This window comes from Sphaeramia orbicularis, chromosome 9 (genome assembly GCF_902148855.1).
Source record: "Sphaeramia orbicularis chromosome 9, fSphaOr1.1, whole genome shotgun sequence".
NCBI lineage: Eukaryota > Metazoa > Chordata > Actinopteri > Kurtiformes > Apogonidae > Sphaeramia > Sphaeramia orbicularis.
In genome coordinates this window covers 19,245,092-19,267,524 of record NC_043965.1, presented here as the reverse complement: position 1 = coordinate 19,267,524, position 22,433 = coordinate 19,245,092, and the positions used below count along the sequence as shown (strand labels likewise).

The 22,433-nt window shown below is 37.4% G+C and overlaps 1 protein-coding gene across 1 annotated transcript; it reads left to right on the top strand.

Annotated features, from left to right (window-relative positions):
- The first annotated feature begins 3,672 nt into the window (after positions 1-3,672).
- On the top strand, positions 3,673-12,560 carry mrps27 (mitochondrial ribosomal protein S27). Its single transcript, XM_030144435.1, has 11 exons — positions 3,673-3,754; positions 4,054-4,131; positions 6,071-6,141; positions 6,237-6,295; positions 6,771-6,885; positions 7,644-7,722; positions 8,206-8,321; positions 8,630-8,732; positions 8,850-8,992; positions 10,643-10,810; positions 12,131-12,560. The coding sequence occupies exons 1-11, from the start codon at positions 3,682-3,684 to the stop codon at positions 12,374-12,376; spliced, it is 1,251 nt and encodes a 416-aa protein (XP_030000295.1). The 5' UTR covers positions 3,673-3,681; the 3' UTR covers positions 12,377-12,560.
- The last annotated feature ends 9,873 nt before the right edge of the window (positions 12,561-22,433 follow it).

Sequence of the window (22,433 nt, the reverse complement as noted above, 5' to 3'; positions counted from 1 at the left end):
AAGAAACTTTTTATATCAAAAAAGGAAGATGTGTATTACTATACAATGAACCACCTGCAATTTCTCACATGTGTCTTGTATCTACAAAGAAATAATTTATCACGGCGCTGCAATAGGTCATATAACGCTGGCTTTACAGACAAATTATTCATCTCACTGGACACATCCTAGTATCTCACACTTCATCGTGCTAGTTCAGGTAAACAGAGTCATTTCTTGTCAGATAAAATGCAGAACAGCAGCTTCTCCTTTTCTACCAGTGAAGACCACCGTGTCCTAAAGGGCGAAACTGCAAACAGTTTGAGGAAGTTCTCACATCCTCCTCTCCTTTCCTTTCCTCACCTACATGTTTCAATCCCAACCACCGCCTCAGAAAGAAACCATGGCGTGTAGATTAACATGTTAGAGGCATCACACAGAGCTATATATGACAAATCAGAGGTGGTTCCAGGAGGCATCTTGTTCATAAAGAAACAGATGCGTTTAATGAAATGAAACTGCGGTGACCACGAGCACCCAACGATCTCTCATGCTCTCAGGAGAACAGTCAAATACGGCCCTGAATATATACTATGTAGACTGAAAAGACTGCTCTGATACAGTTAGGACTATTCACAGCTTTTCATGACCACAATGAGAGACAGAATATAAGCATTTGAGTTTATTTTGATATGTTGAATATTTTTTGTGTTTTGTGCAGGATTGTTCAGAATTTATTTTGACATGTGTAAGATTTGTTAAGGTATTTTCAGGAACTGACATGGGACTTTGTGATCAGTAGAAAAAGATGGGGTAAGGGGGCAGGGGTATGTAAGCTGTACTGCATCCCGCTCCTTTATCAAATGTTTTTTTTGTTTGTTCGTTTGTTTGATTTTTATTTTTTTTTTACATTTTCCTCTTTTTTTTTTTTTTTTTTTTTGTAATATTTGAAATTTAAAAAAAAATTGCTAAATAAATAAATAAATTTATTCTTTTTTTAATCACCTTCCTGCATCTGCATGTAAATTACTTTCTCTCATTTTGGAGTAAATAATGATAATAATGCCCCCCCCCGCAAAAAAATACAACTCCCTGTGAGTCTTCATCCCCTCTAGATCAATCCCTCATACAAATTGAAATTTGTGTTGACCCTCAGTGTAGTACTGTATTTATGTTCAATATACAGTACTGTGCAAAAATCTTAGGCCAATAATAGGTTTGATTTTTCAGTAAAGTTTTAAGGACCACACATATGCATTTCTCGGTCTCTGTTTTAAGGAACAATCTGAATATATGTGAAGTCTGCACAGCAGCAAAAACAAAGGTTTCAGAGAAAAAAACAGGTTTTATTAAACAAAGTGGCAGAATTTACTGTGATCTCCCTTTGTACTTAACATGCCTTTATCCCTTTTGTTCAGACAATAAGAGATTTATGGCATGAATTTTGTGATTTTATATACCAGCTTTCATTCAACACATGTCAGATGTTTCACTAAATAGTCGCTTTAATCTTCAGAACCCATTTAGTTTACTTTTTATGTGTTTTTTTAAGGCTATGCACATATTTCCTGTTTTTTCTAGGGGCATCTGAAGAAAAGAGAATGAGAAATAAATATGTATGTTCAACCCTGCACATACAATAAACCTACAGGTTTCACTCAGAACCATTTGAAAGTTTTCTTAGTTTTCTGTCATTTTTTATGTTTGAAGTTGCAGTTTGTAATACGGAGATTGCACCTTTTGCGTCATTAAATTACAATGAGCAGCTCAGCTATTATAATGATCCAATTCCTTATTGTTAACAGCAAATACCAAAGAGGTAGTATGTCTGGAATGATAACAATAATACATTTTATTTGTAACACACTTTACATTTGACACCAAATCTCAAAGTGTACAATACAAAAACAACATAAACAGCAACAATATACAATAAAAAACAACAGATAAAATCAGATAAAATCAACCAGAAAATGTTTTTCTAAAAAGGACAGTTTTTAGTTTTTTACCTCTGCCAGGAGGTATTGTGATCGCTTTGCTTTGTGTGTGTGTGTGTGTGTGTGTGTGTGTGTGTGTGTGTGTGTGTGTGTGTGTGTGCGTGCGTGCGTGCGTGTTTGTTTGTTTGTTTGTTTGTTTATTTGTTTGTTTGTTTGTTTGTTTGTTAGCAAGATAACTCAAAAAGTTATGGACAGATTTTCATGAAATTTTCAGGAAATGTTGATACTGGCACAAGGAAGAAATTATTAAATTTTGGTGGTGATTTCTCTTGGTGGAGGTCTGCGCTCTTCAAGTGCTTTTCTTGTTTTTAAAAGCATCCACCATCTAGAAAAATTAATTTTAATATGTATATGAATAAAGAGGAACAAACATTTTTATAATGGAGTGCAGATTCAGCAACAGGGCGTTGCCCATCCTCTGAAATCTATTCTACAATTATACAGATAAATCAGTGAACTGAAAAAGAAATGACCAAAGAGAGAAGAAAGAAAACAGGGAATAGCCATAACCAAGACATGGAAAACACACGTCTGAGTTCTTAGTATCAGTGAAACGTGTAAGGGCTTTTCTTTTAGGTGTATGTTTTACATAAACACTGAAGGACAGATATTGTAGCTGCAAACCCTGATCCATCCCCGTCTATCAGCTGCAACTACAGCAGAACACAACAGAGTGTAGACTGCATTCATTTATTCCTCAAAAGTCTAAACTGCATCGGCACTTTGTGTGTTGAAATGTTTACTTTCTTTGTGTTCCCTCAAGTGCCGCTCAGGTAAAAGCTTCCTGTTTTGCTGGACAGTGAGCGGACTTAGAGGATGCTAAAATTCTTCCACGTTTTGTTTCAAGAAAAGTGTCCCACCCATAGGATCCCACCCCAGATTCAACCTGTCACCTCCTTTGACCCTGAGCCAAGCAGATTACTGTAATTATAGCAGAGGGCTTTCCTCCTGGGCTACCTATGGCAACGAAAAACACTGGCTTTATGAAAGGGGGGGGAACGGATCAAAAGGCTTTCTTCAGTGTACACACATAACTGAATATATATCATCTGCAAAAGTGAACCAGAGGAGCTTCATGTTTAGGTGTTGATGTATCCTTCCTGTGAACGTGTTACTATTTTAGGGATTGTGTGCAATCATTTATACATGAGTGGACAAATTAAATATCCTGTCAAGCTTCAGGAAGTAGTCAGCCATAACGCTCAGTAAAACTAGACCTTTTCATGATTTTCTATGAACGGTTGCAGGGCAGACAGCTCCCTGATTTTGGACCCAAGTAGTGATTGTCTCCTCCATAGAGAAATTGCGCCCTCTATTGTCAAGATTTCCTCATTAAAAAATAGGTTCATAGGTAAGTGATGCCCCTCATAATTCACACTAATGATTCTGACATATTGTAGCATCAGTCTCATCAGTGTATGAACTTTAATAATATCTGACAATACAATAACAGAATAATTTTATAATTTGAAAAATAAAAATAAGGGCTGTTTTGTTTTTGTTTTATTTTTGGGTTTGTTTGTTTTTTTGTATTTTGCTTTTTTAAAAAAATTACAAGAAATAAAATATAATAGGAGTCTTCACGTGGTATTTTTAAACTTTGATTTCATGTATTTCTTCTGATACTTTAAATAATGGTTTGATCTGCAACGTGAGTAGCAGTCAAACCTCCCCCCGCTCTTGGACGTACTTGGTATCGTCCAAAATGGCCGCCTCCGTGTTGAAACGTTGTGTGACTGCAGCTGTCAAAGTTAAAGGTTTTTCTCCGTCTCTTTTAGGTATCCATATCGTACTTTCATTCATGTTACATGCAGATATTGTTTTGATAATGTGTTTATTTAAAGCCCGTTTTACTTGTTCTTTCGTGTCCACATCAGAACGTTTAAGCAGGCGGAAGCTAAATGTCCTCTGTTTGTTATTAGCCAAAATTAGCCGGGGCTAATGCTGTATTTAAAATAAAGGTGATAGGTTGTTTTTTTTTTTTGTCTTAACAGTCACTAAATCCCAGCTATTAAACAACCGACTATTGTGGATACTGTAACGGTATACTCTGATATGAGGTGTTTGGGTTTTGCAGGTAGAAGATGGTTGCTGTCAGCATCTTATACAGACACCAAACTGTGGGAGGCGAGAGAGAAAGACCCACAAAACTTAGGTAAGAAACTGGGTAAACTTCACATTAATACAATGATTCTGACACTGATATGACAAAACAAACACACTGTTATAAAGTATATTGTTTCTTGCTTTGGTAATGATGCATGTTAAGTTGTTTCAAACATGAATAAGAGTTAGTTCCTCACAAATACAGACATGACACTGAACTGACACTGAACTAACCAAGGAAACAAGTGTGGAAGAAAAATGGTCATACATTTTATGCTATGTGAACTTTTCTAAACCTTAATTTTTAAATCGTTAGACTTTTCAATACCACACATTAGCTTATCGACTCACAATTATAGGCTGGAGAAATTCAAATAAAGTAATACACTCTTAGACTAAGTAACGGATACCTAAAAATATTTATTATTAGTATTACAGTCCTGTGGTATCATTCATCCTCTTGTCTCTTCTCTCTGATTACACTGGTCTACAATTTTTTAGACATGATTTGCTTCAGACATTAAATGTGCTAAATGTTACGTATTTTAATAAGATTAATTGGAAAATAAATGACAAAAGTGCCGGTTTGCTGATGTTTTCAAGGTATATGATTAAGTGTTATTACACACATATTTTGGTTTATGTACATTTGTATAATAGTTTTAGAAATCTTCCACTAAATAGAACCTGTAAAGTGAATGTATTCTAATGTGCAGACAGTGTTTTGAAGTAGATCTTGTAGCTCTGATACAAATATTCCTTTTGAGTCAAACCCATTCTCTTGTTAATTCTTGAGTTTCACATTTTGACCCAAGGCTGTATCTTGGAAAGTTCAGCCAACCAGCATTTTTGACTTGATTTTTCTTTATCAGTGACTCTCATGTGGTAAAATTTCATTACTTTTATTCTGGAAGCATTTTCCTTGTAGACCAGTGTTATGTTTAGACAACACACAGGGATGAGGGACTGATGGTCACCCTCAGAGTTTAAGTGAAATATTTTAACTGATAGGTTAATGGGCTCTATGCACAGTCCCACTACTTCCTGGGTCCGTGATATCCTGTCTTTCATTATTGGACACACTGATTAATCCAGGTGTGTCTGCTACTTGTTGGGACAACTAATTGATTAGGCACACCTGGATTAATCAGTGTGTCCAATAATGAAAGACAGGAAATAAAGGACCCTCCTGAAGTTCAGTAAGTAGTGGGGTTGTGCGTAGAGCCCATTGGTTAATCTAAAATTGCCCATGGGTGTTAGTGTGAGAGTGATTGTTTGTCTCTGTATGTCAGTCCTGCGATGAACTGGCGACATGTCCAGGGTGTACCCCACCTTCGCCCATAATTAGCTGGGATAGGCTCCAGCGACCCCCCCCACCCCATGACCCTAGTGAGGATAAAGCAGGTTCAGAAAATGAATGAATGAATGAATGAATGAATGAATTGAAATTTTGCTAATTTCCACTGAAATATGTGAATAAATAACATGGTCCTGAATCTTTAGTTTGCTCTAAATTTTAATCAGTAAAATGGTGTTAAGGAAAAATACAGATGATTAATCACTGCATTATCCATATCAGTCAGTGGAGCTTACATTTGATAGGTCGTGTTTTCTGTACTTACTCCAAGGAGAAATAATGAAGAATTCTTTTGCAGTTATAGGCAGCAGTTTAGCCTCAAATGTTCCTAAGTTTTACACTTGAACACAGGGTGGCACTGCAGCTTCAGTACACTCATTAGTAGTCTCTCAGCACTGTGCATGTAATTAATATGAATGACATACTTAAGCTTGTGTAAATTGGGATTAGTAATGCCCCAGTTTCATGTAAGAAATGTATCAAAACTGACAATTAGACATTTAATGACGTAATCAAATTAAATCTCTTTAGTTCAGGCCACATGTTACACCAGCATCCCATAAATAACTTAATGAACAGGTGGTTTATTACGTAAAACATTTTAATAGTCTTCCTGCTGTTGTATTTACAGCTGTGTTGGCGAACATTATGGACAGAACGTATGACAGAAACCTTCCCGTTAGCTCTCTGACCGTGTCACGGGTAAGATGTTTACACATTAAAAAAACACACTTGGTTTGCTTGTATTAAATCTTTCAAAGTTTTCAGCACTGAATTGTTTTATTTTTTGTTATCAGTTTGTCGACAACATTTCGTCCAGGGAGGAAATTGACCAAGCAGAATACTATCTTTACAAGTAAGAGCAGCCACTTTCTGTATCCATGTTTCTCTCTTGGAATGGATTGTCTGTTTAGTTTGTCTGTTTTGGTTTATGTTCAGTCACATGCTTTTCTTTGTTCACAGCAAATCCAGACCTTTCCTGTTTACTCCTTTCTCTGGAATCTGCACCCATTCTTATGATTACAACATTTTGTATATTTCCCACTAGCACCCTTGTTCAGACCACATTCATTTACATAACTGTGAAATGTGAGTTAAATAAGTACCTTTTAACTGTGGGAAATGTGCAAAATTGCTATTGATTCTTATATATTTGGAGTGATTTACTTTGCTCATTAGTGTTTCTTTTATGAAGCTCACATGATGTATTGTGAAGACAAGTACCACATTCTGCAGCTTGGAGCTTCCTGTTATCTTTCCTGCTACAATAAATCACACCTATGTTGTTTGTGTTTTTTGTTTTTCTGTTTTTTTTTTTTTCTCATCTGCAGGTTTCGTCATAGTCCAAACTGTTGGTACCTACGAGACTGGACCGTTCACAGTTGGATCAGACAGTGTTTGAAATATGATGGCAGGGAGAAGGCACTGCATACAGTCAAAAATAAGGTACCCAAACCACTTCGGTGACACTTTATTAGTGCTGTAGTATTTGAAATTGGTCTGTTTGACCTACATTTGATTCATCTTCCACAACACTCCTACCTCTTTTAAAAGTTTATTCACCTTTTAAGATGATGGTTATGCCAGTTTTATGGTAAGAAACTGTTTTGGCCATATCATACCAAACACTTTTGCTTTGTGTGTGCTTGGTTTAAATGCTCTTGACTGCTACTTAGTTCTTAGGATATATTCTAGTAAATGCTATGGAAAATTTGGGGAAGGCCTGTTTTTATAATCAGGAGTCATGAAAACTGATCTTAGGCTCCTGGTCAGGTCTGGCAGCTGCAGAGGGTTTCTGATCTTGCAGTTTTAACCACCCTGATGCGTTTTCCAACTTATCTGATCAGCCCATATTACCTCAGATGTGTCTGATGTTGTTAACCCCACATATAATGTTCCTCAGTGAGATTTAGTATCTGGGCACCACTGGATTATTCCCACAGCAGAGAACACTAGTGGCCATGAGGTGTTTATACTGAAGTAAAGTGAGGTGTAGGCTGTTAATATGGCTCCCTCTGTTGTTTTTCATTTTTGTCATGTCACAGAGAGATTAAAGTGGCTGATGCATCAAGAGTCAGCAGCTCTTTGTCTTTACCACATCGTGTAACATAAGTACTGGCAAAGTTACAGATGTAAATGCAAACAAGAGAGTGTTCTACATTTGATTTGCTTTGTAGATCCTTCTTAAATGTTTGTACTTGCAGGTCCAGTATGGAATATTCCCAGATGACTTCACCTTCAACTTGCTCATAGACTCTTACATTAAAGATGGAGACTTTAAAAGTAAGCAGCATTAAATATGGTTTCAATCCAAATGAGTAATAGGCTAAAGGTGCAGACTGACTGAAAACTGGAACGACTCCTACATGTTTCTAAATGCAATCTCATTAATGTAAAATATCATCCGTAGTGTGACCAGACAGTCTGTTGAATCAATTGGTTCATATTTCAAACATTTCCTGTCATGTTTGTGCAGTACAGAAGTTGAGGAAAGCCTCATTGTTTTGTGTATAATTACAATGGTCAGTACATAATGTGTTATTTTCAAAGTGATGCCACATAGTTGCTGATTCTACCAAAAATGTGATTTTAAAAATGAAATTAAGAAAGTTATCATATGGTATTTTTTTATTTTCAGTATTTCAAGGTAACTGTAGGCGTTAATGAGGGGTTTTTTTTTTTTTTTTTGAAGCAATATTAAGTTACATCCTGGCAAATAAAAAGAAAAAGCTATAATAAAGTGTTGTTTATGTTGTAATTCTTCAGGTGCATGTTCTGTGGTTGAAGAGGTGATGCTTCAGGAGGCCTTTGACCTTCCCTCCACACAGATCCTGTCTTTGTACGCTCTGGGCAGTTACTTAGCAACCAGACCACAACTCACAGTGAGTGAAAGAGCAGAGACGACAACATGGGAGGTGTAATGAAAACAAATGACTCCAGAATATTTCTACGTTTGGAAATACACAACCGTCGGTACTAGAATGAAGTCATCAGTTTCCTGATACAAAGAGTGATCTATGAGGCCTTTCATTCTAAAATGCAGCACATTAATTTTGATAAATTACATGAAACTGAAACCCATATCCCAGTTTTCACATCAGTGGTATTTTTTTAATTGTACCAGCACATGGAACTGTACAGTGCTGAACTGTAGAGATCCCAAATTCTGATGTTTATTTGTCATATTCAGGTGTCAGAGGAGCGGGCACTGGGAGCATCACTGCTTATCTGTGGTCTGATGAAAGATGACACTGTGGGCCTCAATGCTCAGTTACTTGGAAACGCCCTCTTAGGTGTGTATTTACGTGTTTCTACCGCAGACTTGCATACGTAACATTTACTGTGGTATATCCAGTCTTGTGATGCTACGATGGTGGTCTCATTTACTTTCCACTCCCCTTCCTGTTCAGGTAAAGTGGAGATGCTAAATGGAATCCATGCCGTGTTTAAAGGGATGCCTCTCCTCTGGACTCATGGGTATTTGGGCCGAGCACTGGCTGTTATGGAGCAAGTGGCTGCTGAGCCTGGTGATGTGAAGCTATCCAAAGACATAGTAAGGATGTAAATGATGTCAAAGAATTCCCACATAATATATTTACAGATAGCTGACTGTTGTGATCTAGAGAAGTCTAATGTAAAGTGTCAGCGGGTGATGATGAATGAATAATTGGATAATATCGAACTGAGAATTTAATTAGATGGAGAAAAGTGCATCATCGTTATTAAAATTGCCTGCAGAAATTAAAGTAAATAATTTGGTTTGTATTTGGCTCAGAACAGCAGCAGTGAATTTCATTGTGTCTCAGACTTCCTGTTTAATGTCCCTGTTAGATAAGAATGGAACAACCTGCTGATGTGTATCTGCATATTAAGAAACCAAAATGACTCAATTTAATAACAAAATATTTAATCATGAAATCTCAAAGATGTAATTGTTGTAAAAAGGCATTCTGTACACAAAAATCCACATCCACAGAACATGAGGGGTCACATATGGATGATGGGTCTGAACAGAATGTTAATCACATGCTATGGACTTCAAAGTCACCAGATCCCGACTGTTCTGGAGCTTTGGGACCATCATGTTAGGAGCGCTTTCTAACATCATCATCAAAATGACAAATGAGTGAAAATATTTTGTTAGAAGTAGAATAGATTAATACTAATTAATACTAAGGGAGATAAGGCATTAGCAGAGAACCTGAAACCTTACTGAGGCACTTAATACTAATTTTTCAGGTCACCTATTTGTATGTATATCTTATATTATCTTAAGTGTGGTCAAAGTGTGTTTTTAATCATTAGTTCTAATTCTTTGGACTCTTTTCATGTCTGGTTGTTCTATTGCGGCTCTTTGTGGGAACATTTTGTCAGAAGTATGAGCCTGTGGGTTGTTAGACATGTTATTATGCTCGGTTTCTTTCTGTATTTGTGCAGAGGTGAACTCCTGTTATTGAGATTTTCTACCGACTGTGTCTTTGACGTCAAACAAAGATAATTTCCACAATGTTAGTCTGTTGCCGCAAGATGAAAGCGGATTTAATTTTCTTTCAAACAGCGTTCTATGTATAAATGGAAACATTAAATAGTCAGTCTCCAGTCACCCAACAGGATCAATAGCCCACTGCAGAGAAAAGACTGTTTGTACTTTCCAGGTGGAACATAACACAAACTGTGTTTCGTCATGCTGTCATATTGTTGGTGTTTTTTTACACATATGTGTACACTCACAGCCGGTGTAGTAGCGTCTCTAATCCGGTCTGTCCTGTCCAGTTCAATTGTTCAGCTTTGTCCATGTCTAATGAGATTCTGAGGAGCCTGGAGCATGCGAGGATGTCTGAGAGAATCAAAGAACAGAAGCTTAAGTGTCTGTGTCAGACAGAGGCACCGCAATAATGTAGACAGAGCAGATAAAGCCACAGGACGGGGAGGAAATATTACATCTCAAATGCCGCCTCGGGTCCTTGTTAATCTTACCTGTTCCTAAGATTAAGAGATGAGTGGTCAAGTACAGTGCTCGGCCTCTTTAATCATCTCTTTGTCTGTTGTGTAATGATCCAAACTTGGAGTGGTATCATTGTAAAACTTTGAAAATATCGAGTGTTTCCAACAAATCAAGGTTGTTCAGGTACTAACCGCCATCCCAGACTCCTTTAAAATGATGTTAAAATCACCATTTTCACACACAAACATTACTTTTCAGCTCGACTATGTGAGCAACATCTTGCAGGAGCTATCGTCTACTGCAGACACAGACAGCTCTGGAGACGAGTCAGGGGGAGAGGAGGAGGCGGACAAAAAGCAGGAGACGGTAGACGAGGAAGACGAGGCGGAACGAGCAAAGTTACCTCAATATGTGTCCAGATTCAAGGTGGGTGTTCGGTACTCATTGCAGGTGTGCTTTTGTTTGTTGCAGCAATTAAATCCCAGACCGTTTTCTTCTAAACAAGTGATAACAGTGTTTCCTCCTGTCATGTCTCATGGAGAATTTATACGAGAAGTGTATTGAAGGTATTCTGAGGCTAAATTCTTGCCTCAAAATGCCTCACACTTTGTCTGCAAAATGGCAATTATACAGCAGGTTTGTCAGTGTGGTTTATAGTCTGATCTGGAGGTCCGTCAGACATTTAAAAACAAACCAAAACAATCTGCTCTAGACTGTGTCTCAAAACACGACTAGTAAAGTTTGAATCCCAAAATGATACTAATGCAGGAGGTTTTTGTTCTTTTTCTCCTGAGTAGTAATAAAGTACTAGTTGAGGCATTCAGTCAAAGCTGTGAAAACTAGACACAAAATAAAATAAAGATCCGGTCATAAAAAGTTCTATGTTATTATATCATGACATATTTTATATCTTGTTTGCTCAGAAAAAAACATAGAAATTGTCAGTATACCAACCTTTTTTTCATTTAAATAAAAAAATAAAATAAAATAAAATATGGACACTCCACGTTTATTCATCATGACACAAAAACCTTAGAATCAGTCTTGTTTTAGCATTTGAGAATGATGATGAGAAAATTTAGTTTTTTGACAGCTTTGGTTTGCAGAAATACGACTTAACTGTGATGGAACACTTCAATGTTTGTGATAATCTACATAAAAATCGGCAAATCAACCTTCACCCTCCCACCTTGATCATGATGCAGAGTTAACAGTGGGAGATTGGTTTTGTCTTTTAAAAAGAAAAAAAAAAGACCCTTTGTACCGTGAAATCAGATATGTGGCCCAACCATCCCTCAGTTTTCCTGATTTTCTGATGGAGAATTGAAGCACCTATATTAGTACGTGTTTTATTGCTGCCTTTGTCAGGATCTGAACTAATGTCTTAAAACACCCAAATCACCCAGTAACACAAGCTGAATGATGGAGGAAACCACAGAATTGTCAGTTATGCAAGTCTGGTATGTTTTAAGGGTCCTTTTAAGGTTTACGCTCACTTAAAGTGAAATTAGTAAAGCTGTACAAAAACCCAAACTTAGCCCCTCATCTGGTTCTTTGTATTATGTCTTGTGATTCTTTGTCCTAAACTACTCTATCACACATTCACACCTGAACATCGAGCCTCTTTCGGACTTTGTAGCACTGTTCATAATCATGTAGTTGGTGGAGTTCGACACAGAATGGAGGTGAAGTTAACTTTAAATGAAGCTCTGACTGGTGAGGTCACTTGTTTCCCTACTTGTCTAGGAGCTGAGCAGCCAGCTGGAGTCTCTGGGTAAAGTCGACACCGCCTCCTTTCAGACTTTAGTGACCAGTCTGGCCCAGCAGAACCTGGAGGCGTCTGAGAAACTCGACATCGAGCAGTATGAGAGCCGGGTACAGGCCTGGGAGTCGGAGAAGAGGCAGCTGATCCTGAGGGAGAAGGAGATGAAGGAGAAGGCTGAAGAGGAGAAACGAGAGCGACTGGCCGCTAAGGCTGCAGCTAAACGGTAGAAACACTGAAAGCTGTCCTCTGAGTATGGATCATCCACCTGTCTGTACTGAGAACGTATATGCAAATATTCACCAACATCCAGCTCCTGCTCACTGTTTCTTTTGTACATATGACATGTTATCAGCCTTTTGTTCTTTTTTAATAAATTAAATATTCTGTCTGAATAAAACTGATATTGACTCATATGAAGTTTTTCTTTTTTCTGGAATTTAAGCCTGATGTTCGAGTGACCTCATGTAAGCAAACGAAGGGAAAGCTGGGAAAAACTCACATCCTCCCAGCCCATTTCCTCTTTGCGTTCAGTGGTGTGTCCATCTTCTGTGTTGTGTTTGTGCGTCTGGCCAAAGCATCTTTGGAAGTTTTCTCACAGGAGGAGAGAAAGGGGTATTGCACTGAAGAATTTGCTGATAGCTGATCTAGAAAATGTCTTTCCTTTTGAAAGGAATGCCTTCATAAACATAAACATTTGTCTTCACATAGGAAAATGTTTAATTATACAGTATTGATTTTGATAACAGTAAGATGAGACACAAATGTGCAGAACTCTGTCAACATATCAGCAAAGAAGTGCAGCATCAGCCATAACAGGCCTAATTTGTAATGGCAGCTTATTGGTAAAGTCTCAGTTATTTAAACTCTGAATTAAGATAAGATAATAGGTCTTAGGAGGAGAAAATGCACTTGTGGAAGTGCCTTCATTCCACATTATGTTTCAGCCATTCAGTATTCAGAGCATGATCTTGGGAAACAGCCTGGTATGCAGTAGAGGATTAATGGGCTGCACAAAACGCCTCAACAGGAGCCATTGTGATCCTGAGGCTCCTCATGGGCTGATTCTCTGAGAACAGCTTCTCAATCAATGTCACTGTTTTAAATGCAAGAAAAGTAATTTAGCAGAAGGAAAATATCTGTCATTTTTGCCACCTAAATAAAAAACAATATGGAGCTGTTAATTTTCCCTGAAATTAAACCTGACAGTGTAAATGTTTTTCTACATTATTCTGAGACGTCTGTTACACCCAACAGGACTTGAAGCTGCAGTTGGCAATTCATAGCTTCTCTTAAAACGGCAAAAGCTCAGAGTTTTTAAACAATCTTTATTTAAACTGGAGTGAACTACTGGCAGCTATTGTCACCAGCCGTGGAGGAAATATTCCGATCCTGTTCTAAAGTAACAGTAATGCCCGTGTGAAAATATTCCAGTAGAAGTAAAAGTTCTGTCAAAGCCATAACTAGAAATATATGAGTATTATATACACTAATGAGCCTTTGAAGTGGTCATAAAATTGGCTATTTCATTACAATGGCCCTTTACACGTATTTTGACTTTTTTTTTTTTTGCCGGCAGGTGAACAATTTCACCTAAAAGTTCAGGAGGTCTTTCTGTTTTGGAAGCAGCCAAATGGACAGTGTAACAATCTGAGTGACTTTGGCAGGGGCCAACTGGTGATGGATAAGATAAGATAAAATAAGATAAGAGACTTAATTGTCATATTTCTTCTTCTTCTGAACCTGCTTTATCCTCACTAGGGTCATGGTGGTGCTGGGGCCTATTCCAGCTACCTATGGGTGAAGGTGAGGTATACCCTGGACATGTCGCCAGTTCATCATAGGGCTGACATATAGAGACGAACAACCAATCACTCTCACATTCACAGCCATACAACCAGGTAAATTGTTCATGTTCATATTCATCTTCACTGGAATCAAGTTTTCTCGGTTTTGCGCTGCATGACCACCTGCCCATGCACCAATGTCTCTCCAGGTGTTTGTTACTTAATACTTAAAGGTTAACTGTGTGTACTGTATATGTGAACTAATGCTATGTAATGTGTGGGTGTAGCCTTATTTTTAAAATGTGTCTAATTTTATGAATGCTGGCACTTTACACTTTATATTGTTGGGGTGACTGTGGCTCAGTTGGTAGAGCGGGTCGTCCAGTGACCGAAGAGGTGGCGTTTCGAATCCTGGCTCCAACTGTCCACATGTCAGAGTGTCCTTGGGCAAGACACTGAACCCTAAATTGCTCCCAGTAGGGCCTGGCAGCTCCTTGCATGGCAACAGCCACCTACTGGTGTATGTGTGTGTGTGTGTGTGTGTGTGTGTGTGTGTGAATGTGTGTGTGTGTGTGTGTGTGTGAATGTGAGGTATTGTAAAGTGCTTTGGGCACCATTAAGGTGTAGAAAATGTGCTATGTAAGTTCAGACCATTTACATCTTACCCAGGGACAACGGTTGAAAAACAGCTTTTTTGCTAATAGTGGCACATTTACAGAATGTTCATTCATGTGTGCTGTCCCTGCAACAACAAAAAACAAACAAACAAATAAATAAATAACAAATATGGCCAATTTAGATTGTCATTATATTTCCATACAATGAAATTTGGGTGCACCTCCAAAAAAGATACTCTAAAAAATATACATACAAGTATCACACAATATATTGTATAACACAGAAGACACAATTAATTTAGTAGTTAGTCAGGTAAAAATCTAAAAAAAAATAAAATAAAAAAAAATAAAAAAACAACACAAAGACTTGCATATTTAAGCTAATAAGTTAAAATAATTAATAATTCCACTGTCTGGGCTTTCAGGATGGAGTTCAGTGTTGTTACAGCTCTGGGACAGAAACTCTTCAGTAATCTTGTGGTGTGGGATCTGATTGACTTGTAGCCTCTTCCTGACGGGTGGAGTTGGAACAGATGATGAGGGGGGTGTTACGGGTCCTTTGTGATTCAGGATTCTTTCTGGAGACAATGAGTGACTGGGTCAGAGCATCTCTAATCTGCAGGTCTTGTTGGGTGTTCCTGGTCTGCAGTGGTTAGTACCCACCAAACATGGACTGAAAAGGGACATTCCAGTCTCAGGACAGCTGAGCATCTGTGGGAGGTGATGGACAAATAAATCTGATCCATAGAGGCCCCACTTCTCTACTTCCAGGACTTTAAGGATCTGCATGGTGGAGTCTGGATCTCACATCAGAGTGGATTCAGCAGCAAAACATTAACTTAAACATTACTGGACAGGTGGTAATTATATAATGGTCCCACTGGTGCTGGACTGGGTTGAGATCCAGTTGTCCTTCAGGCAGGTACCAACCACTAGAGAACAGGAACGCCAAACAAAACCTGCAGTTATGGAGATGCTCTGAACCAGTATCACAGTCTGACCTTAGTCAAAGTCGCTCACTTTCACCTGCTTCAACCATGGAGACTAAATGTTCACTTGCAGTATAATAAATCCCACCCACTGAAAGGTGCCACATTAATGAGATAACCGACATAATTATCCAGTCCTGTGTCAGAGGTCATACTGTTATGACTGATGTGTCTATATTACCTTATTGTTAAAATACACTCAAAGTATTAAAAGTCAACATTGTCACAGAGCAATAAACTGACATTACTGACGTATTAATGTGATGAACTTCACCGCTTTTCAAAGCTGGGCTCATTTTAGCTACTTTATATAATTGGGGGTAATTTAGTCTACACCAACTGATCATGTTTATGTTCTGAGATCATCACATATTTGGAGTTCCTCTGTTCTGTGAGAAACTCATATTTCTAAAAAGTCAACTCTTCATGAGCTCAGAAAAAGAAACTAGTTTTCAACTTGGTGAGAATGTATTTTCCAGTGAATGCAAGAGGGTTTTACTTATTTAGACTAACAAGGGGAAGGCTGTTAAACACCAACCATGAAGGAGCAATTCATTCTTCAGCTTATAACATGACACAGTGTTTTCACCAGACAAATGTGATAAATAAACCCAGTTATAATCTACTATGTACTAATGTGCTGTGTTATGTACTATTCTACTAATGTACTGTCTGACATACTGCAATACTGCAATTCTACTGCTATGTAAATATGTATGTATCCTATACAGGTGTCAAACATGTGGCCCGTGGGCCAAATCCGGCCCACCAAAGGGTCCAATCCAGCCCGTGGGATGAATTTGTAAAATGCGAAAATAAGACTGAAAATATTAACAATCAATGGTGTTAAAATCATTTTAGGTCAATTCAATCTAAAGTGGATCAGGTCAGTAAAATACTACCATAATAACATATAAAAAATGAAAACTGCAAATATTCCTCCTCGTTTTAGTTTTTTTTAAAAAAAAAGTGAAATTACACAAAAATGGTTACATTTACGGACTGGCCTTTTACAAAAATGTCTGGAATGTGGAATTTTACCAGCGTTCTGTCTGTTATTAAATTTTTTGTGTAATTGTAGATCCACTGTGATCTGTAAGTTCTGATGCACATGTATAAATGATAAATTAAGGTGTAATATTGTTGACATTGCACTTATTTTTCTTCAGAATTTCAGGTTGTTCATATTTGTTCATGTTATGCTCAAGTACAGTTCGTAGATGTAAACATTTTCATTATAGAATTTTACTTTTTTCAATCAAAAACATAGAGAAAAGTTTGGAGTTGACATTCTAAGTTCTTATCTTATTATTTACATTATTTTACTGGTGCGGCTCAGTTTATATCATATTAGGCTGGATTTGGCCCCTGACCTAAAATGAGTTTGACACCCCTGCTATACAGTGTTGTGGAAGTTACTTCCAAACTGTAATATAATACATTACAGATTACTTGTTACTGTTATTTAAAATAAATTCCTTACCTTATAATATTGCTGTCTCAGAACCGGAGTGCGTTACATGACTCTTGTATTACTTTGAGTTACATATAGACTCTCCTTATAAATGGCACGTGTGCAGTAGAAGCAGCATTTTTGATTCATTTTTGAAAGTCTCACAGTTTTGATGGTTTTTTTTTGTTTTCTTTTTTTCATTTGATCAATTAAATTATGGGGAAGAAGTGTGTTGTAACAGAGGCGCTATTGAACATGTACTAAGTAAAATATTAATGAAAATTGATTAGTAATGCCTTACACTACTCCATTATGGCAAAAAGTAATCAGTTACTGTAATGCATTACTTTTGTGTTACTCCCAACACTGATCCTATAGAGTTGTATTACTTATTACCACTATTATTATTATTATTATTATTATTATTATTATTATTATTATTATTATATTGTTTGTCTTTTGCACTATGTTTACGCGTGTACATTTTTTTTGTGCTTTATTCTGTTGCTGCTTTGACCAGTGAATTTCCCCACTGTGGGATCAATAAAGTCTCATCTAATTTAATCCGAAAAGTATCTGAACAAATGCAGTGGAGTAAAAAGGTATATACAATAAAAACACTCAAATAAAATACTAGTACTTTAAATATGTACTTGAATAAAATCACACTCAGACTCCACCACCAATTAATACATATTTGGTGAGTACTTTTTAAATAATTGCATATCCTTGGGAAAATTAGTTCTTTTTCAGAGTCTGTCTTTTACAACAGCATTAGTGCCATTTAAGTGAATCTCAGTCCGTTTCTGCAGATGCTTTGTTTAAGTATAATTACCACATGGAAAACTGTCGTTTCTTTCCTCATTTCACGACAGTGGAGTTTTTCATCCCTCACCAGCATCACTTCTTGCACCGTGGTGCTCATCTCCACAAGTCTGTAAATGAGCTCTGATTTCAACCAAAAAAAGCTTCGTTCATCAGTCTCACACAGGCTGTAAAAGTGTAACTCAAGTGTTTGCATTTGCTCTTTTGCTGATTTTAGGTGTGTGAGCGAGTGTCCGACAGGTGAGCTAACAGCAGGTGAAGTCAGTCAGGTGCAGTGAGACGGAGGAAAAGTCAGTCACACTGAAGTTCACATCACTGCTTTATTTGATGCCCAGAGCCTTCTGAGTGTTTTAAAAGACCTGTGTTTGTGTAAAAGGAGGGATGATGGGGAGGAAACAATGTCCTGGGTTATGTGATTTATGTCAACATTAGCAAATCTGCAAAAGAGAGTAAAAGGAAGTATGATGTAATGCCTGGACACAGACCACCTGCCTCCTGTCTGCCAGGAAAACCTGTTTATTCAGCTGCTGAAACAAGTCCAAGCACATTAACACTTTGAATGAATCTGGGTCCCAGAGGAGGAGAATTAGGCTTTCTTTCTTTCTTCTTTCTTTCTTTCTTTCTTTCTTTCTTTCCTTCCATCTGTCTTTCTTTCTTTCTATCTGTCTGTTTTTCTCTTTCTTTCTTTCTTTCTTTCTTTCTTTCTTTCTTTCTTTCTTTCTTTCTTTCTTTCTTTCTTTCTTTCTTTCTTTCTTTCTGTCTGTCTGTCTGTCTGTCTGTCTGTCTGTCTTTCTTTCTTTCCTTCTGTCTTTCTTTCTGTCTGACTGTCTTTCTTTCTTTCTTTCTTTCTTTCCTTCTGTCTTTCTTTCTATCTGTCTGTTTTTCTCTTTCTTTCTTTCTTTCTTTCTTTCTTTCTTTCTTTCTTTCTTTCTTTCTTTCTGTCTGTCTGTCTGTCTGTCTGTCTGTCTGTCTGTCTGTCTTTCTTTCTTTCCTTCTGTCTTTCTTTCTGTCTGACTGTCTTTCTTTCTTTCTTTCTTTCTTTCCTTCTGTCTTTCTTTCTATCTGTCTGTTTTTCTCTTTCTTTCTTTCTTTCTTTCTTTCTGTCTGTCTGTCTGTCTGTCTGTCTGTCTGTCTGTCTTTCTTTCTTTCTTTCCTTCTGTCTTTCTTTCTGTCTGACTGTCTTTCTTTCTTTCTTTCTTTCCTTCTGTCTTTCTTTCTTTCTTTCTGTCTGTCTGTCTGTCTCTTCCTTCCTTCCTTCCTTCCTTCCTTCCTTCCTTCCTTCGTTCAGTGAAGTTCATCTGTATCCAATCTGAACAGAAAATCTGAATTGTTAAACTAATGTAATAACTTGTGGTTAATGTAGAGTATGTTTTGGTTTTCCACTGATCATCTAAATGCTTACTATACTGCAGTAAAACACATATAATTAAGACTGGTAAAAGTAACTACTGATTCAACTTCTTTTACTGCAGTAAAAGTACAGCCTCTGAAAGGTTGTCAAAGTATAAAAGCAGAAAATATAAGAGCCATTTCTGTGCAAAGGTAAATGAACCTCACGTCTGTCAAACCACTGAAAATACTGAACTGTATCTTCTGTCTGATTTGCAAATGAGTTTTCAGTGGATGCAACAGAACTCAAAACTTTATGATGCCTTTCCTCTGGGGTCCAGTACCCCCATCTTTGTCTTGCTACATCTCTAGGTTGTTTTCATCTTTTTACATCATTTTTGACTTTTTACATCTTTTTTGCAGTTTTCTTTTTGTTACCTCTCTTATATAGTTTTATGTTTTTTATGTATTTTTAATATTTTTTTTTATCTTTATCTTATCTTTTTATCTTTTACATCACTTTTGGTTTTTTTAAGACATACATTTTCATCTCATTTTGTCTTTTTCAGTGTTTTTGTCTTTGTTTGACACTCATGAAGGATGCACCACTGGATCATTTTATATACAGTATGTATTAATTTTCAGTCCATTTAGGTTGAAATTGGTCCTGATGCTGAGACGATGTACCAATAATTCCCCTCAGATGGATTAACGCTAAAGTAACAAGCCTGTTTTACAAATGTTAAGATTAGAAAAAACAGATATTTGTCTTAAAATGTAGACTAAACGTAAAATCTTCTCAGAAAAATATACCCAGAGTAAAGATCAATATAAGAAGTGCAATATTTATTCTTAGCCCGTCCCCATGCCTTCAGAGTGGGGATTTTTAAGTGTGGGATCTCTGTGTGAGTCCATGTTCTGTGAAGCTGGTTGTATTGCTCTTGGCAAAACAGCATCACGGTCCCCAGAGAAACATGTTTATTAATCTTTCATCATTTATCGGGGTCATCTGCTCCATATTTATCATTATAAAGAGATAAGTGAAAACAAATCACGTTTATATTATCTGTCTATTTGTTTCGAGGCGATGCGCAGCTTTTATGTGTTTTGACACTGGTGCATTGCTCACATATTAAACTGTAATGAAATAGACACTCATGAGTTGTAATTTGAAAATTCATTTATTTGCTGTCTGATTCATTTGATTGTTATTTTGCTGGTATCAGATGAGATGTATAACCCTTTAAATGAGAAAACCTGTACAAAATTACTGAAACACAATTCCTTTGGCGTACCATTAGAAGATCTCCCTCTACAAAGGCCACAGTTAAATAGTATAGCCTAATCCTCCTTTTTAGCACGGCGACTCATTCTTTTAAATTGGAAGAATGACAACCCCCCCCCCCCCCCTTTTGGCAAATTATATGTGATGTCATATTTTTCAAATTGAATGGATCAATAGGGAAATTTAATGTGGTATGGCATCCTTTTATTTCTTATGTAGAACAGCTGAAAATGCACCTTGACTCTGGATAATGTGTGCTGTGTACAAAGTGTACATAGTGGAACCCTTTATTATTTATTTATTTATTTAGTGGTGTCTTATACCTCTATTATATGTCTCAGTAGTCGCTTTTCCACTGGACGTCTGCGCAAAACTTTACTGGCATTTACTAAATGTTGAAAAAACAGAAGTCAGAAGTAATGTCGGTTTTTCCATTAACCCTTTCATGCAATTATGAGAACCTTGGTCATAATACAGTCCCGTGAAAAAGTATTTGCCCCTTCCTGATTTCTGTTTTTTTTTGTTTTTTTTTTGCATATCTATCACACACAAAGGTTTCAAATCATCAAACCAATTTTAATATCCCTCAGAGACAACCCAAGGAAATAGAAAATGCAGTTTTTAAATGACAATTTAATTTATTAAGGGACAAAAAAATCCAAACCTATCTCACCCTATGTGAAAAGTAATTGCCCCCTGAATCTAATAACGGGTTGTGCCACCTTTGGCAGCAATAACTGAAATCAAGCGTTTGCGATAATTGGTGATGAGTCTTTCACATCACTCTGGAGGAATTTTGTCCCACTCTTCTTTGCAGAATTGTTTCAACTCCGCCATATTGGAGGCTTTTCTAGCATGAACTGCCCGTTTAAGGTCACACCACAGCACCTCAATTGGATTTAAATCCGGACTTTGACGTGGCCACTCCAAAACCTTAATTTTGTTTTTTTTTTGAGCCATTCAGAGGGGGACTTGCTGGTGTGTTTCAGATCGTTGTCCTGCTGCATGATCCAAGAGCGCTTGAGTTTGAGGACACAAACTGATGGCCGGATGTTCTCCTTCAGGATTTTCTGGTAGACAGCAGAATTCATTGTTCCATCAATCACAGCAAGTTGTCCTGGTCCTGAGGCAGCAAAGCAGCCCCAGACCATCACACTGCCGCCACCATGCTTCACTGTTGGCATTATGTTCTTTTTACCAAATGCTGTACCATTTTTACACCAGATGTAACGGGCCGCACACCTTCCAAAGAGTTAAATTTTTGACTCGTCAGTCCACAGAATGTTTCTCCAAAAGTCTTGAGGATCATCAAGATGTTTTTTGGCAAATGTGAGATGAGCCTTTGCATTCTTTGCTGACAGCAGGGGTTTTCGCCAGGGAACTCTCCCATGGATGCCATTTTTGGTCAGTGTCTTTCTTATGGTAGAGTCGTGAACACTGACCGTAACTGAGGCCAGCGAGGCCTGCAGTTCTTTAGATGTTGTGCGAGGTTCTTTTGTGACCTCCTGGATGAGTCGTCGTCGCACTCTTGGAGTAATTTTAGTTGGTCGACCACTCCTGGGAAGGTTTGCCACTGTCCCCAGTTTTCTCCATTTGTGGATAATGGCTCTGACAGTGGTTCTCTGGAGCCCCAAAGCCTTGGAAATGGCTTTGTAACCTTTTCCAGACTGATGGATTTCAATCACTTTTTTTCTCATTTCTTCTTGAATTTCTTTGGATCGTGGCATGATGCGTTGGTTCTTGAGAATCTTGTAGCCTACTTCACTTTCTCTGACAGATTCTATTTAAGTGATTTCTTGATTCATCAAGTATGGTGGTAATCAGGTTTGGGTGTGGCTTGTGAAATTAAACTCATCTTTCCCAAATTTGTGGTTAGTTACAGTTATTTTGTGATTTAACAAAGGGGGGGCAATTACTTTTTCACGTAGAGCCAGGTAGGTTTGTAATTTTTTTCCTCTTGGTAAAGAAAATCATCATTTAGAAACTGCATTTTGTATTTCCT